Source organism: Panthera tigris, chromosome E2 (assembly GCF_018350195.1).
Source record: "Panthera tigris isolate Pti1 chromosome E2, P.tigris_Pti1_mat1.1, whole genome shotgun sequence".
NCBI classification, from domain to species: Eukaryota; Metazoa; Chordata; class Mammalia; order Carnivora; family Felidae; genus Panthera; species Panthera tigris.
The window spans coordinates 34,803,396-34,819,817 of NC_056674.1; the positions used below are offsets into that span (position 1 = coordinate 34,803,396).

General features: G+C 43.5%; 1 protein-coding gene across 4 annotated transcripts in view; it reads right to left on the minus strand.

The window, feature by feature from the left end:
* The window catches only part of CSNK2A2 (casein kinase 2 alpha 2), a 40,721-nt gene extending 26,236 nt beyond the window's left edge, over positions 1–14,485 (minus strand). For 3 of the 4 annotated variants that reach the window (XM_042970738.1, XM_042970740.1, XM_042970739.1), the window contains exons 1-4: positions 14,347–14,485; positions 13,429–13,540; positions 4,524–4,625; positions 1,668–1,718 (exon numbers count right to left, since the gene is read on the minus strand). In XM_042970738.1, coding sequence (XP_042826672.1) covers positions 1,668–1,718; positions 4,524–4,625; positions 13,429–13,540; positions 14,347–14,450 — 369 coding nt within the window. In that variant the 5' untranslated portion in view covers positions 14,451–14,485. The remainder of the gene's footprint in view (positions 1–1,667; positions 1,719–4,523; positions 4,626–13,428; positions 13,541–14,346) is intronic. The other variant, XM_042970741.1, reaches the window with a different exon arrangement.
* Positions 14,486–16,422: the final 1,937 nt, after the last annotated feature.

Here is a 16,422-nt window from a genome sequence, read left to right on the forward strand (position 1 = left end):
AAACATCTCTTTGAGAGTTGAGATGTAAACGAAATAAGATTTCTCCAGGGAGTTAAAAATTTCTGCTGTTAAATCAACAGAGCAGGCATCAATTCAAGAAACACAAAATGATGAAGTGAAATTTTTATATGTATGGCTAGCCAATTGGTAAAAACTTATCAAGGAAGCAGAAGCATTTAACTTAGGCATTTTGCTATGAAGTTTCATTAAGACCAGATTTCAAACTTTTGTATTTAGGAAAATGTTTGGTTTCATTAAGAAATGCATACACATTCCCACTCATATACGTACACCTTGATAAACTTGGGTCATTCAATGGCAAAAGTGTGATTGGCTTTGTGGATCAGCAGAGTACTACTTTAGCAGCTAAGCACTGCTACGCTAATGGAAAATGTAGCCCTCCTTTTTTTTTTTTTTTTTTTTTTTTTTAAAAGTAGTCTTCCCACCCAGTAGGAGCCCAATGTGGGGCTTGAACTCATGACCCTGAGATCCAGACCTGAGCTGAGATCAAGAGTTGGATGCTTAACCAACTGAGCCACCCAGGTGCCCCATACATCCTACTTTTATGAGTTCACTATTGATTTCACCCTTAGGGAGTCACATTAGAGGCTCTTTCTAAATTAAAGAATTAACAAAAAAAAATTGAAGAGTCACATTAACAAGGGAACTTGTTACATATGGAAAAGCTACACTGTATATAAAACCTGCTTATTGTTTTATCAGTTGTAATAGCCACTTTTACTTATTTTCCACAAATTAACCCTGAAAGTTGTTTTAGAGTGATTACCTAAGAAAAATTAAATGTGAGATAAAGCTCTTTTATTTTCACCCACAAGCTTCACTCCTAATACCAGCATCTTTCAACTGCTGATTTGGTTTTGCCCCTAACTTCCATCACAATAAAACCACAACCCTTTCATTCACTGACAGTGAATGATAAATCACCTAAAAGTTCTCCAAACACCTCTCAAAATCAATGCCACTATTTTGTTTTTATATTGGTTTTCATATTATGTTCTACCGTGACCAGAATGTTTGGCCCCAAAAACCTTGGCAGAAGTTAAGGCTTCAGTGTTTGAATAATAACAAAAACAAACTCATGAAAAACCAGCTTAAAACCATGCTTTTGGAATTACACTTCAAGTCTAAATTAATTTGCATTATAAATACAAGAAATGTAAATAACCCAAGATAAGGTTTTTCTAAAGCACAGTGTCTCTTAACTAGCTTTTTTGTGTCATTTGCTTTGTATACAGTGTACATGAACACACACACTCTGACAGCTTGAATCCCATGTGTTGCTTCTTTTTATGTAAGCCCTATATCTGTTTATGACTTATCAGCAACGGAAGATTCCTATGCAAATCAAGTATCTACCCAAAACTATGTTGTCTAAAACAGGAGTATTATAGATGAGGCATTAGCTTAGACTAGCAGCTACTCTCAGAGTAAGCAAGGCAAAGGGTGATGAGTAATTTCACCAAATGCAAGAACCCCACCCACTTTCTGCATCCTGTACTCCTGCTATAAGGAATCCAATTTGTTAATTCCCAATCTCACCATGACTTTTCCTGAACCCCTCGTGTTCTGAAGTATCAACAGTATTTATCGCCACCTCCCCACCCCCCCCCTCACCCCCATGCCAGAAAGAAAAAGCATATACGCACCTTAAAATCTGTATTATTGATATATTCAAATACCAAAGCCGGCGTCTTTGACTGCAAGAGAGAATAGTAATGCCTTATAAGTATTCAAACAATAAATGTACTTTGCTTCTGTCATACCCATCCATCCCCAAATCCCACTTAAATGAAAGAGGGATTTACTCATCAGGGAGAGCCTTTTAAGAAAGTATCCTGAGACTGTGTGTCTGGAATTTGCTTCAAAATAAGTGGGGACGGTGGGTGGTGGGAAAGTGGGTGGCAGGCAGATGAAGCAAAGTTGGCCACAAGCTGAGGCACTGCTAAAGTTGAGTGATGTGCGCAGGGCGGTCCATTATATTATTCACTCTACTTTTGTAAATGGTTGACATTTTTCGTAAGTTGCTTTTTTTTTTTTTTTAATCCTCTGACCAACCTGTCAGTGGGCCTGGCACATCATGTGAAGATTTACACTCTGCAGTGTTCCAGTCTGCCAACCACAAAAGGAGTGACATGTTTTCATCTTGGTTTAGCAACCCAGATGCATTTTACAGAATTATCATACGTCTTGGGAATCTATCATAGGCCTTTTCAGGATCCAAAAGGCAACTATCTATGATTATCAGCAAGCTATAATGTGAAATTACTGCCTTGGCTAGAGACCACCGGAGAATGTCTGACTGTACAAAGTAGATATGTTCCCCCCAAAATTCATGCATAACCAAGTATTTCTAAAGCACTATAATCGTTAATGCAATGAGTACATAATATCCAATATTTCCTTGTGTAAATAGATTTCTCAAACGTCAGGTTTACTTACGGTAAAATAATGCTAACTAGCAGTAATAAGCTTTCAAACTGGGAGAAAAGCAGAGGCTTAAAGGGTTACAGGAAGAAAGTCACCTTGGAAATCTCTATGGCCAGGAAGTTTTGCTCAAGGAAGCAGGTGGAAGTTACCTAGGAGACAGGCCACAGTACATGCACACAAGCCTTTGTCAGAACAAGCAACCCCGGCAGCCATAGGCAAAGGTTTCCTCAATAGCCCAAGGATGACAGGGTTTCATCAAGACCACCAGATCTCTTTACTGCCTGGGAGCAAGCCCATTTCCCTACAGGTCTGGGGAGGAGGGCTCCCTGTTGATTTTCATCCACCTTGATTTGTGTTACATATTACATAAAACACACACATGCCTCAGACAACAAATTACAAAAACAGTAAGATAAATATCACTAACTTTAAAAAAAAAAAAAAAAGAAGAAGAAGCAAAATGAAGATGCTCCTGGTGTAACAGTAATACATACTGGCTCACACTGCAGGCCGTTTTCAAAGACTATGGATTTTAGAGTGAGTCATTATAAAATCAATCTGAGCTGATCAGGCTGGGATATACTTTTTTTTTATTTATTTTTGATAGAGAGAGACAGAGCACAAGTGGGGGAGGGTCAGAGAGAGAGGGAGACACAGAATCCGAAGCAGGCTCCAGGCTCCGAGCTGTCAGCACAGAGCCCGACACGGGGCTCAAACCCACGAGCCGTGAGATCATGACCTGAGCCAAAGGCAGACACTCAACCGACTGAGCCACCCAGGCACCCCTGGGATATACTTTTAATGCCAATTAGATTCTAGCAGACAACCATTCTTCTGAGTCTTTTGAGGGTCCAAGAAGAAAAATTTTCCTTACTCTTCAGTTTAATAACACTGGGGAATCTTGAGCAAATCACTGAACCCCTGTAGCCTTTGGTTTTCTTATCTGTGCAAGTAACACTGTGGCCCGTGATGGCATGTGCTTCAACTTGTGAGGATTGAATGGCTTCGTACAGAATGGTGTCTGCACACAGCAAGCACTCAATGCACGTTGGCACATCATTTCTTTCTTTCTTTTTTTTAAGTTTACTTATTTATTTTTGAGACAGAGAGCGAGAGAGCAGGGGAGGGGCACAGGATCTGAGGCAGGCTCTGCGCAGACAGAAGAGCGCCTGACATGGGGCTTGAACTCACAAACTGTGAGACCATGACGTGACCTGAGCCGAAGGCAGCTGCTTAACCAACTGAGCCACCCAGGCACCCCAGCACATTGTTTCTTTATGTCTTCATCAGACAGAAGCAAAGACCTACCTCTCAAACAGAAAGCTATCCTGGGAGGACAGGAAAACAGGTGAGGCAGAACAGGTGAAGAACAGAAATGGGGCGGGAAGTGGAACATAAAAACTCTAGCTAATCATAAACACTTAGGGTTAAGCTACTTCTCAAGAAGTGAAAACAAAATTAAACACCAGTACATCTAAAATGGCTACAAAGTAAGTATATTTAACAGAAATAGTTTAGTTGTATCAGCACGTACAATGTGAGCCCCAGTGGCGGATGCTGAATTAAAGCTTAGTATGAGAAGCAGCAAGGTGCCTTCCTCAAAGGGGCTGCGGGGCTGTGATCTGTCCAGCTCTCCGGGCCAGGTGTCCGCATGGAGACATTCGGTATTTCCTTCTCCAAACCCAGATTTTCAAATGTCACGCTGACATTGTGAAGTACAACAATGCTAATTGGTGGTAATAAGCTTTCAAAATCGGAAGAAAAGTAGGCACTTAAAGAAGACATTCAGCGAACATCTGTGGGCTGAATCAGGAGGAGGTAATAAACCTGGGCCAGGGATTTTTCTATACACACTTTTAGGTTCCCTAAAAGTGGTGGTGGCTACTTTATCACTGGGCCATCATGATTTTTTCTCGTTTTCAAAATTATTCAGTAGTAAAGAAAAACATGATCATTCCCACTATGTAATGACGTTTCTCATTATTTTGATGTTCTGTGTGACACACACACACACACACACACACACACACACACACACACACTTTCTCCTTCTCCCCCCACCATCAGGCACCTACCACAGGGTCCTTCACAGTGTCAATCAGCTTAATGATATTTGTTCCACCACGAAGGTTCTCCAGAATCTTAACCTCTCGTTTTATCTTCTTTTTCTTCACTGGCTTAAATACACAAGAGTAATCGGAAGTGAGATTCCTTTTGAAGTTAATAAATAAAATTTTAAAGCAATGTCAGCTAATCAAGTGGATGCTGCACTATCTTGCACACCATGGTGTTATGTAAACGAGTATGTCTAAATTAGAAAAGAAATAAATATCAAGATAAAACGGGGCCTGCCCTTAAGAACATTTAAGACTAAGTTAAATACAGACTCATATGGCATATGTGTCAGATCTTTAAGCAGCTACATTTAGGGCACTTACAAATTTTGAACACCCATGTCATACTTTAAAAATAAAATGCTTTCTAGATAACTGCCAAATGGAACACATTATAGTTCTGAACAGCTGTATATCATGCGCTCACAAATGGAAAAACTGAAACAAAATGGTGAGACACCTGCTCTACCAATGAGTTCCGTGTAATTTTGTCTTCCACGAGTGAAGACCAGGTCACTGACATCAAGTTACAAACTTGTTTCCCAGCTGCTGGCTCCCATTTCCTGTTGCCACTCCCATTTCCTCAACATCTAAAATCTGAAATCAGCACAAAGCCAGTAAAACTACCCAACAGATCCCATTCCTAAAAAAAGATGACGGATCAGCAAAGGAGAACACTGATCTCTGATATAGTACTGATTGGAAACTTCTACCTGCTAACCTTTCCATCTGCTGGACAGAAAAATTAAAGATCTCAATTAGAAACACTAGCATTACATGTGTTATTTCTTGTCTTAAAGAATTTGAAGAATGAAAGTAGTTCTGGAAAAAGTGACACATCACAACCAATTATGTTTTATAAAGTACTTAGAACACTGGCACGTAGTAAGTACTCAATAAATGGGAGATTTACTCTTTTCACGCTTTTAGTTAGTAATAAGTCACAAAATGCCTATGTTGTGGACTCAGCCTGGCTGAGCCATTTGTCCAAGGTCCCACAGCTAACAGGGAAGAGTAAGGGCGGGACTCAGATCTAGACAGTGACTCTGCAGGCCTCACTCCTGGCCACTGCGCTCTCATTTCTCAAATGTGGCTATGAGTGAAAGGGAACTAAGGAAGAGGAGTATTCTATCACGGAGACACTACTATGAAAGCAAAGGCAGAGTCAAATGGGTTTGCAATGAAATAAGATTTTAAATGCCTGCATGTATGGGGTGGTGGGGGCAGGGAGAGATAATACATATGCCAGAGAAACTGTCATCTTTTGTTGGTCACTAAGCTACAGCTTTGAACACATAACAAAACAGCAGGAGATTATGAAACACAGAGCACCTGCATCACCTCTAACAGGGTGCTTGACGGAGAGACTGGAATCTAACAGTATTCTTCCAAGCCAGCTGCCACAATCACGTCCGCTCCACTTTGTTAGGGTTCCCAGTGGAGTAGAACTGGCCACTGTGTCTCTCCTACTTCCACTAAGGGATCTTATTCATTCCCTTTTTCATTAGGGAGCTCAATACTTTGGGAAAATAAAGCACTCAAACATGAAGTACAACTTGATCAGAGAATAGCCAGAGAAGGACATACTACAAAATAAGTAAGTTTCAAAACTGTCAACGTCATGAAACAGACTGAACAACTGTTCCAGATTTAAAAGATATGACAACCGAATGTAACACATGACCTGGGATTTTCTTTTACTATAAAGAACATGATATGGACAACTGGCAAATAAGAACAGAGGCTGTAAGTTAGCTAACAGCACTGTATCAATGTGAATTGCTGATTTTTTGATCATAGCACTGTGGGTTATTTAAGAATTGTCTCTGTCTTTAGGAAATGCATAATAAAATAAGCATCACTGCAATTTACTCTCAAGCACATAATCATGTGTGTATATACATACGTATACACATATGTTTACATATATAAAAAAAGCAAAAGCAAATATTAACATTTAAGAAATCTGAGTGAAAGATACATGGGAATTCTTGCAACTTTTAAGTCTAAAATTGTCAAAAAGTTAAAAGAAAAATAAAAGCTAGCAATTATATTTATAAATTCAGCCAATGCTACCATTACATTCAATGTAAGAAAATTCTAGAGTTGTCACCCACTCCTGGAAAGCAGTTACAGATCTGTGGATGGTAACAGAGGAAAAAATACCCCACAGCCAGAAATCTGGACACACCAAAAACCTTCCTCTCTGCCTAACAGTCAATTCGTACAGGAGGAACCCATTAAATAAGTTGCCTCATGACAATGCCCCATGTAAAGCCTTGCTTTGCTCTATTATTCAGCAACAGGTCAAGCAGGCACACTTCCTGGACAATGCAGCTGAGACCAAGGGATCTTTTCATTATGTCCTAAGGTAACTTACAGAGCAAGTGAAGCATTTTTTAAAAATTATTTTAATTTTATTTGGGGGGTGGGGGGAGGGTCAGAGGGAGGGAAAGAGAGACTCCTAAGCAGGGTCCATGCTCTCAGCACAGAGCCGGACGAGGGGCCCACAACCCTGGGATCATGACCTGAGCTGAAATCAAGAGTTGGACTCTCAACTGACTGAGCCACCTAGGTGCCCTGAAGCATATTTTGCTGCCCAACTGTCACCTGTCCAACAACTTCCTCACCTAGAGATAGGACAGCAGGGCAATTCTGAAGTGGCACAATGGACTCACACAGCACCTAAAGTCCTCAGATCCTGACAAAAGACGAAGAGATTATAAGAAAGGAAAGTGACCGACAGCTCAGGACACTCCCCTCCAAAGTGCAGACATCTATTCTCTACAGGAACCAGGCTATAGGTAACTCTCTTTAGCCTCAAGCTTACTCTTCTGAACCTGGGAGATGCTCCAGAAGCTAAAAAAACCAACAAGCTCCCAGGGAATGAAAGTGATCATTTTAATTCTATAAACAGAATTCGGGAGACAAAGTTAGAATTTATAAAGGAAGACCGTTGGCATCCTATGGAAAATAGATCATGGATTTTACAGAAATTAGAATGCTCTGACCATGCAGTCCAGTGTTTGTACTCATCCACCCACAGTTACATGATGCGGAGAAAATACATACACCTCCATAACAGTCTCATCATTTCATCCTGCTAGACAAAGTGTCTCCCACCTAAGGTTCATTTATTCCAAGTCAGAGAATATCTGTTTCAAAGATTCAAAATGAATCAGATTATAGCTGTTTCCTGATCCCCACACCAATTTTTTTTACTCAAAGTCTAGTAGATAAAAATGGCAAAAAGGTAAAAAAAAAAAAAAAAAGAAAAAAAGAAAAGAAAAAGCAATTAAAGTATTAAATCAAGTTTCAATAATAAATGAATGTTGGCACACGCCTAGAAAGAATGTGTAAAAGGAAAAAAACTCAATTTGAAATTTTTCTGTGCATGAGCTCAGGAAAGGAAAGGAAGGAAAGGGAAGGAGAGAGGGAAAAAACAGAAAGAAAGAGAGGATGGAAGAAAGAAACTTTCCCCAAGATTTCTGACCATATGGTGGAGAGTGCCGGCTATTCAGGAAAACCTTGTTCAATGTGATCCAAGAGTAAGATACTTCTCTCTCTCTCTATTGACCAACTTGAGAAACTTAAAAGACAAATTTAGTGATGAGCCGCTTGGAAAGTCAAAAGTTAATAAAGTCAGTAATCTGTCCTATTTAGCAAAGCTGATTTTTAAAAAGTCAGATCTGAGCATGATTTCAACTACTAGCACCTGACAGTGATTCAATTTGCAAAATAACACATACAAAGGGCCTAAGAATTAGGACCTCGAAAAATCCCAGCAAATGTCAACAGGCAAAGTCCCATTTTAATTTCTTTCTAGGCACAACTGAATTAATAAATTCAAGACAGGTGAAAAGATAGCTCAGCACTTCCAAATCTGGAATTACTTTTATTCCAGTGCCACAGCCACAACTTAGCTATTAATTTCACCACCCTCAATAAACAATCACAATGAACAACGGTTGCCAGGGATGCAGGACAGGGTAAAGAAGAAAGTGCAGCCCAGATGACAGCATTTATTTTACTACCTTGGGAGCATCTCTCAAATCCACTGCAATTGACCCAAATATAAACAGCATCTGAGCAACGTTGTTTCTTCACAGCAATTCTTCCTTTCAAGTCCCACCTTTCCAATTACATTATCGATTCCCCAAGACTGTTTATTCTCAGGATTTTTGTTTTTGTCGATTTAAAAAAGCAAGGCATACAGCAGGCCTTTTGAATCTCACCAAGAGACTGGTATAGTCCTTCCTACTTTTGATTTTGCCCTTCAAAATCATTCATGCGGCCCAAGTGAAATATTATTATTGGACCTATACTTTATTGCTAAGTGCCAGGCACTGTTTTAAGCACATTTAATCCACTTTTAGTAGTATCCTGAGATGAGAACTACTGGTGCAATTTTACATGAAGACACTGAGGCAGAGTCTGAATAACTGCTCAAGGTCACAGAGCATCTGAGTGTCGGGAACGAGTATCTGAATGCAGGTAGTCTACTCCCAGGGCCACTTTCAGGAAAGAAGCACTTTGCAGATTACTAAACCACTGCTGTCTACCTACCCACCTATCCATATCTCATTTAATTCTCCCAAGAACACTGTGATTTATACAAGAAAGGTATATCCATCTTCTAGATAAGAAAACAGAGTCAAGTGGGTATAAATGAAGAAGCTGGTTCTGGAATCCAAGTCTTCTGACCTTCATTTACACAGCACTTAACACTATACCACCCTGATCATAAGGTGGCAGATCCTAAAATCAGGCTCTAGAAACTATCCAGAGCCACGCTCTACACATGCAAATGGGTACTCTATAACAAGATATTCTTTTTACACACGGCTCACCCTCCAATAAACCCCAATGTATTAGAGGGATAAAGCTGGTGGCCCCCTAACCTGGCAAGTCGTCATGATGAGACCTGGAACTGTAGGGGTTAAAAATGTGTAAAAACACTGATTATTGTGGCTTCCAACCAAGAGAGCAAAGTAACATTTCAGTTACGCATCTAACACCCAGCTGCAGTTACAAACCAGAGAACCCCTGTCCGGGTCCCAAAGCTCTCTGGGCTATTCCACACTCCATCCAGCAACCCATCAAAGTCTAGCATTTCCTTCCGGAGGAATAACTCCCCCAAATCATTAGAAACCACACCTGACTTTTAGTGAGTGTCCATCCATCCTTCCAGGACAGTTCAACACATCAAGAAATAATTAGCCACTGTCCTAACTGCTCCTCACATCTACAAGACTCCATGACAGGAACAGAGGACCCTAGCGCTCCACGCTGTGACCCTGAGCAAACTTCATGCTCTCTCCGGGTCTCAGTTTCTCTCTCAAAAGGGTTTGGGTTCTAAGGTTTCTCTGCTCCCACATTTCATGATTCTGTTTCACTGCAAATTCAATCCCTGACCCTACAACCTCGTTAGGAACAGTACAGATTAGTTCACATCATTTTTAAAATTTATATTATTTCTGGGGTTTAGTACCATGTTAATAATATTGTTTTAACTACTTTTACACCATGACATTGGTGGGACTCAAAATCACAACAACCTTAGATTAAACTAATACCAATGTCCTGCTTCAGGAAGATGATGTCTTGGTACATTTGCCTAACAAAGGACACGGAGGGTGAAACCTACCAGCAGAGAAAGCAGAAACAAAAGAGAAAGCCAGGCACCAGCACGGAGCAGACGGCACTGCCATGTAACCCACACGGTCACCCGCTTGCTATGAAGTAACCAACAAGATGTGTCAGGGACAGCCCTCCCATCCTTGCTTTAACACTACCTCCTCATAGCACACGAGTTTCACAACGTCTACAAATACGCTAGGAACACTTCAAAGATAAATTTGCGTTACCGTCGTCGTTTTAATCTTGAGGATTAACCTCTGGGGAAAACATGGATTTGCCCCTCTTCGTAAATAAGACCATCAAGAAACTGCCAACTTACTCTCTTATACGAGAATTTCCAACTGAGTACAGCATGAGTTCAAAACGCCGCGTTTGTTTACAACTGGTATTGCTCTTAACTTCTATTTACGAAAGTTTTATTTTGAAGGATCCCAAGAAGGGCTGAAATCCAGACACAGGTGGTGCTCACAAAATGCTACAAGCTGTCCAAAAGGGCCAAATGCTTTTATTTCTGTGTATACCTTCCTAAGAGGTCCTACAAATGAACTGAGAAATGGATTTTTCAGAATCAGAAGATGAAACTGTCAGCACTGAAGCGGCTTTCTTACCCTTCTAGGTCAACTCTTCCCATCCACCCTCCTCCCTTCCCCTCAAAACAATTTCTGTCAAAAAAGATTTAGCCCGCCTGTTGATTGGAGCGTTTTAAGATTTCAACCTCAGAATTTCACTTCAAGATAGACAGTGAAATTTTGCTCACCAACTTCTAAATTCCTAAAACCTCTAAAGAGCTCCAATATGTTCTGGTCAAAAACTACGAAAGAATCTACCAATGCAAATTAAACGGTAGAATTCCTCTGTGGTCGTTCATCTGACCATTCTCATATGTTGGACAGAACTGAAGGAAAATGTTATCAACCAAAAAGGAAGACAGCCCCGTCCTCAGGGAAAGTACCCTGTATCTCAGTCACTGCGTGTACACTTCTAAGTTCCTTCCTGCAGCTGAAATAGAGTAGGCCTTTCATGAAGCACAACTTTTTTCTAGATTCCTCCAAATTATGAGCAGCTGGCACTCTGTCCGGAACCTAATTTCCGATGACCAAACACCGTAACAGCAGATTATCAGTCATAACTTATCTGAATAGGGGTGCACCACTTTGGATAAAGACCTTGTTCTTTTTAAAACACAATACTTTTAATCTACTTTAATTCAGCCTGTGAAAACAAGAAAAGCACAGTACAATTAGTAGTTCCTTACCCCATCCTTCAGATAGAACAAAATCTGGATAGAAATGCCACAGGGCTTTGAAAAAAAAGAAAGAACTGGGTGTCGTAGGCACCAGTGGGAAAGAGGTAGTTCAGGCTGCACCCTGAAAAGAACTTGTATGGAAAAGATACAAGAAATACTTCATTAGCTAGAGCATCAAAGGAGCCTCCCAAATCTTATTCCCAAACACTGGAACTTATTCTGTGCTCAACATTAAGATCTTACCAACCAACACTAAAATGAGCAGAAAAATAGGAAAGAGTTCTGGCTAAGGGTCTTTTCAACATCGTGGTAGCAGGCAAGTTTTCTTGTCTGTAAAAATAACCTTCACCTTACATGTTGGGTTCCCTAAACATATCCTGTGAATCTTTAGAGGAAAAACTCTCCAGCAACCGATGCTATGAAGTTCTGTAGAAGGACGACTCAAGAATCATGTGATTCTCTCTCGCATGAACGCACTGCCACTTTTGTATTTACCTAAAGGCCATTCCTTCGAAAAAGACACCACAGGAAGTTACACACTTATTCTAAAAATACTATCGCACAAAAGTTATTATTTTTCTCAAATTGTTCTGGAGTCCGTTCATTCTTCCAAAGGCACAGCAGAGGAATATTCCTAATTCCTTGCTTACTTCCCGGAAAGACTTTAAGCAGCTTATGTTAAAAACATTTATGCTTATGCATAAAGGAAAAAAGTGTATGGCCTCCCCAGGCAACTTCTTTGAAGGGAACATTTCTTTAAATATTTATGCTTGTAAAGGAAGGAAAAAAAAATAATAAGAAAGACCACGTGGCTTTTCAGGTCCAATTCACATTTGGGGAAGAGGGGGGGTCAAACTCCACATCTTCAGTATCAATTCCTCACTTCTCACCCATAGCGTTTCTGATGGCACAGACAACTTTCCCTATTTCTCTCTACTACAACTCTGCCTCTTCATCATTAGGCTCAGATGGTACTGAGAAACAGAGCTGATCACTTTCCTGAAAAGGGATTTTCAGACCATGTAAGCCTGACCCCTCATGCTAAACAGGGACACAGCTGCCCTAACTCTGGCCTTAAGACACAAAAACAGCTTTTCAATCCCATGTCCTTATTCACAGCTGCAAAATGGCCACATTGGAAATCTTGTATATGCAAAAGTGCTTGTATTAATCACTCTTTTCAGTATTTTGCTAAATGACGTGCAACACATTAAACGATCTGGCAATGATGAGGACCCTCTACAGAATCTAAGGCTTCTTTAGTACACCCTATAAAACATTATTAAAACTATCTAACCAGTTATCTGAAAAAGAATTTAGCCACTCCTCATGCTCATTAAAATCATGTCTTCACCCAAGAGACGACAAAAGGTCTTTATCCAACTTAGGCTACTAAACCAGACACTAAGATTGTTTTGGTCCAATTATAATTTTAGCATGTACTCTTTTACTGCTCCCAATTTCACCTTTACTATTTGATAAGCAACAATGAACCTTCCAGGCACTACTGACTCACTGTATCCACCCCACCTGACAAATGTGCATTGCCAAAAGACATCCGCTTCAAACTCATCTTTGGAGCTGCTCTCATTTTTCCCAACTTTTTTTCTGGAGTAATCCGAGCATCAAGGGTAACAAACTCACTGCTCAAGGAACCCTTGGATCAATGGATTCTTTATGAAAAAGCTTTTCTTTCTTCTGAATACCTATTTCAAGTGGAGCCCCTTTGGAATTCTCACTTTGGGAGCCCAAAATGACATTTTGGAACAAAGATGTTCCTGAACTATCATCCTTAGGTTTGAAACAGGTCCACATACTTTCTTCAAAGTTCACAGGAAAATGGGTGGGAGAGTGAGTAGGGAAGGGACATCAGACAGAACAGATGTAAAACCAGAGTTTGCACTGCTCATTCTAGAATGTGGGGGAGTTTATATCCTAACCAGTGAGGAAAAATTTTAATGTCACTCAAAAGACACTCACCTTGAGAATTTTTACAACCACTCTCTCATTGTTGGTGATGTTAATGGCCTCAAATACTTCACTATACTTTCCCCGACCAAGTTTTCGAACCAGTTGGTAATCATCTTGATTACTGTGAAAGGCAAGAGTGACACATAAATGCCAAGACTTGGGATTAACCAAGCCTATGCCCACTCTACACCCCCATCCAGCCGTTTCCATTAATCAAGCATTGGAAGCATCCATACATCAGGACACAACTCATTCCCTAAATGAAAGCCACAACATAAACTTGGCTCCTCTCACTGCGCACAGCTCCTAACCTAATTGGTCCGTCACAACTTGGGGAGCCAAGGTAGGAAGGCACGGCTCTGGGCCAATCTAGAAGGGTGAGCAAAGGATCTATCCTGGAGGCTCAGAGGGTGCCCCTCTGCCTGGGGCTCCACAGCAACTGCATTATACTTCACATCCCAAAGGTAGCCAGCGCCTGCTTTGAGAATGTGGATGTCTTTAAAAGGTTTCCTCCCACCCAGCCTCATTTCAAAAAACTAAAAAGGCAGAGAATTTTAATAGCTCCAGAGGACAGCTGCTGACTGCCCACCCCAAATAGAAACCCAAAAGTGTAAGGAGGAAGGGCTGTTCCCTCATTACCACCAGGCTCCGGTCCCTGGACCCTACACTTCTCAGTAAGAAAGCATTTCTTGGGGTAAGGGGGAGAGTGGGGTGCGCAAGGGGGGGAGAAGGGGGGAGAGGGACCCGGGGATGTGTGCGGCGGGGGGGTGGGGGGGGGGTCTGTCTACCACCCCAGGCCCCGAGAAAGCGCCGGCCAGCGGCTGGGCGGCGGGGGAGGCAGACCGCGGGGTGGGGGGCGAGTGCGGTTTGCGCCGGGGGCGGGGGGGGCGGCCGGGCGAGGATGGGGGGCGGCGGCAGCGGCTTTACCCCCAGCTCGGGACGTGAGCCTCATAGTCCCAGTACTCGCGGCTCCTCAGGCTGTTCACCTCGGCGTAGACCCGGGCCCTGCTGCCCGCGGCCGGGCCGGGCATGGCGGGCGGGACCGGGGGGCGCCGCGGGGCGCAGAGGGCGGCGGCGGCGCGGCGGGGGGCGCGGGGCGGCGGGCGGAGGAGGCGGCGGGCCGCGGGGCGCCGGAGGAGGAGGAAGAGAGCGGCTGCCGGAGGCCACGCCAGGCCCGCGGGGGCGGGCGGGCTGGGGGCGCGGGGGGCTCCGGCCGAGCCGGCCGGGCCCTGGAGCGGCCGGCGAGGCGGCGGGGCGGGCGGCGCTCGCGCTCCGCGGCGGCCTCCGCTCGGCTCGCGGCCCCGAAGCGGCGGCGGCAGCGGCGGCACCAGCAGCGGCGGCCGCCGGCCGGGAAAGGGGTAGCGGCGGCGGCGGCGGCGAAGAAGGAGGAGGAGGAGGAGGAGAAGGAGGAGGAGGAGGAGGAGGAAACCCGGAAAAGGGGCCGCGCTCACTAGGAGCGGCCGCCGCCCGGCCCGGGGCCGCCCAGCCTCACAGCGCCCCCTGCAGCGCGGGGGGACCGGCCGGGCGGTGCCGATCCCTCCCCCAGCCCCGCCCCTGCCCGCCCGCCGCCCCCGCCCCTGCCCGCCTGCCCGCCGCCCCGAACCCGCTCTCAAAGCTGCCAGTCCTAGGTGTGGCGTGCTGCGCTGGCCGCCAGGTCTCCCCCACCCACCGACCGCTGCCTTCGGGCCTTGCCCCTCGTGTGCCCTTTCAGGACTGTCCTGGAGACCCCCTACCCCTAGCTCTCCACCTTCTAGTCATCCAGAGTTTATCCGCCCCGTTCTGACCCTCCTGTTAACCAAACCGTCCCCATCAAATCACTCTTAACAAGGAGAACATCCCCCACCTCAACGTTTCTCCCTCCCTCCCAGAGACATCCCCTGTTTCTCCAGTGGACCCTGCTCTGTCACCCATGTATTCCTCAGCCTCAAGATTTCCCCTTCTCTGTTCAACCAGGGCCTTCCTGACAAAACCCTTCTTTTACACTTTCTCCCAGATTCCCTTCCAGAGTCTTCCCTAAAAACCCTCTGAATGCTCACTTCTGTCACTTGGTTAGGCTGGAGTGGGCCAGGTTCCTTGCTGCAAAGTTCCTGTTTTTCCCTTTATAATTAATAAGCAATTTGTGGGGAAATACTTTGAGACAATGTAAATGTCCTGTTTTGGGGAGGACAGAGAGCAGAATAGTGAGTCCTGCCTGAAGGGACAGGCCAGGGGCTGGGCATGGATTGAGGGTGAGGTGGCCAACCAAACTTTGTCCTATTTTATTATGTTGCCTTTTAGTCCTTAACACACTTCTCTCTTTGATCTTCTGGGCCTTTCTTTTGTCTTGCTTTCCCATTTCCACACTCTGTATCAACAGCACTTCCCACGGGGCCCCAGGTTGCTGGGACTCCAATCCTTTTCTATATTGCTTTCTAGGTAAGACCCTGCTTCTCCTTCTTGACTGTGGAGTCGGATCCATCCAGGTTGAATCCCAGCTGTGCTTCTTACACACTGGGTGACCTTGGGCCAATAACTTAATCTCTCTGTGCTGTATACAGATTTTACAGCATAAAACCAATAATGGCCTTCACAGGGCTATGGACAGACTTAGACAAGGTAAACCATATAAAACCCTTAGAACAGTGTGTAGCAGTTACTAAGTGCTCAGTATCATTATTAGCAGACCCAGAGCCTTTCTCCTATCACTTTTCCCTCCCTGATAACCACCACATACCCGGGTTTTGGTTCCTTTCGCTCTTTGGCCGGGGCTGCCTCTACCTCCTCCACCCCCACCTTCCCATGTCTGCCTTCTTTCTCCTCCTCCGGTCTCACCTTTAAGTTCACTTTATTTAATTGGATGTGGATTATATCAAGTTGTAAATGTGGGACAGGGTGAGCTCAAAGTTCTACTCTGTCATTTTTCCCAACCTCTCTTTAAGTTCAGGGTTTTTTTAAAATCTTTTTAAAAAGATTTTTTTTAATGGATTTTTAATGGATTTTTAAATTTAAATCTGTACTCTGTTT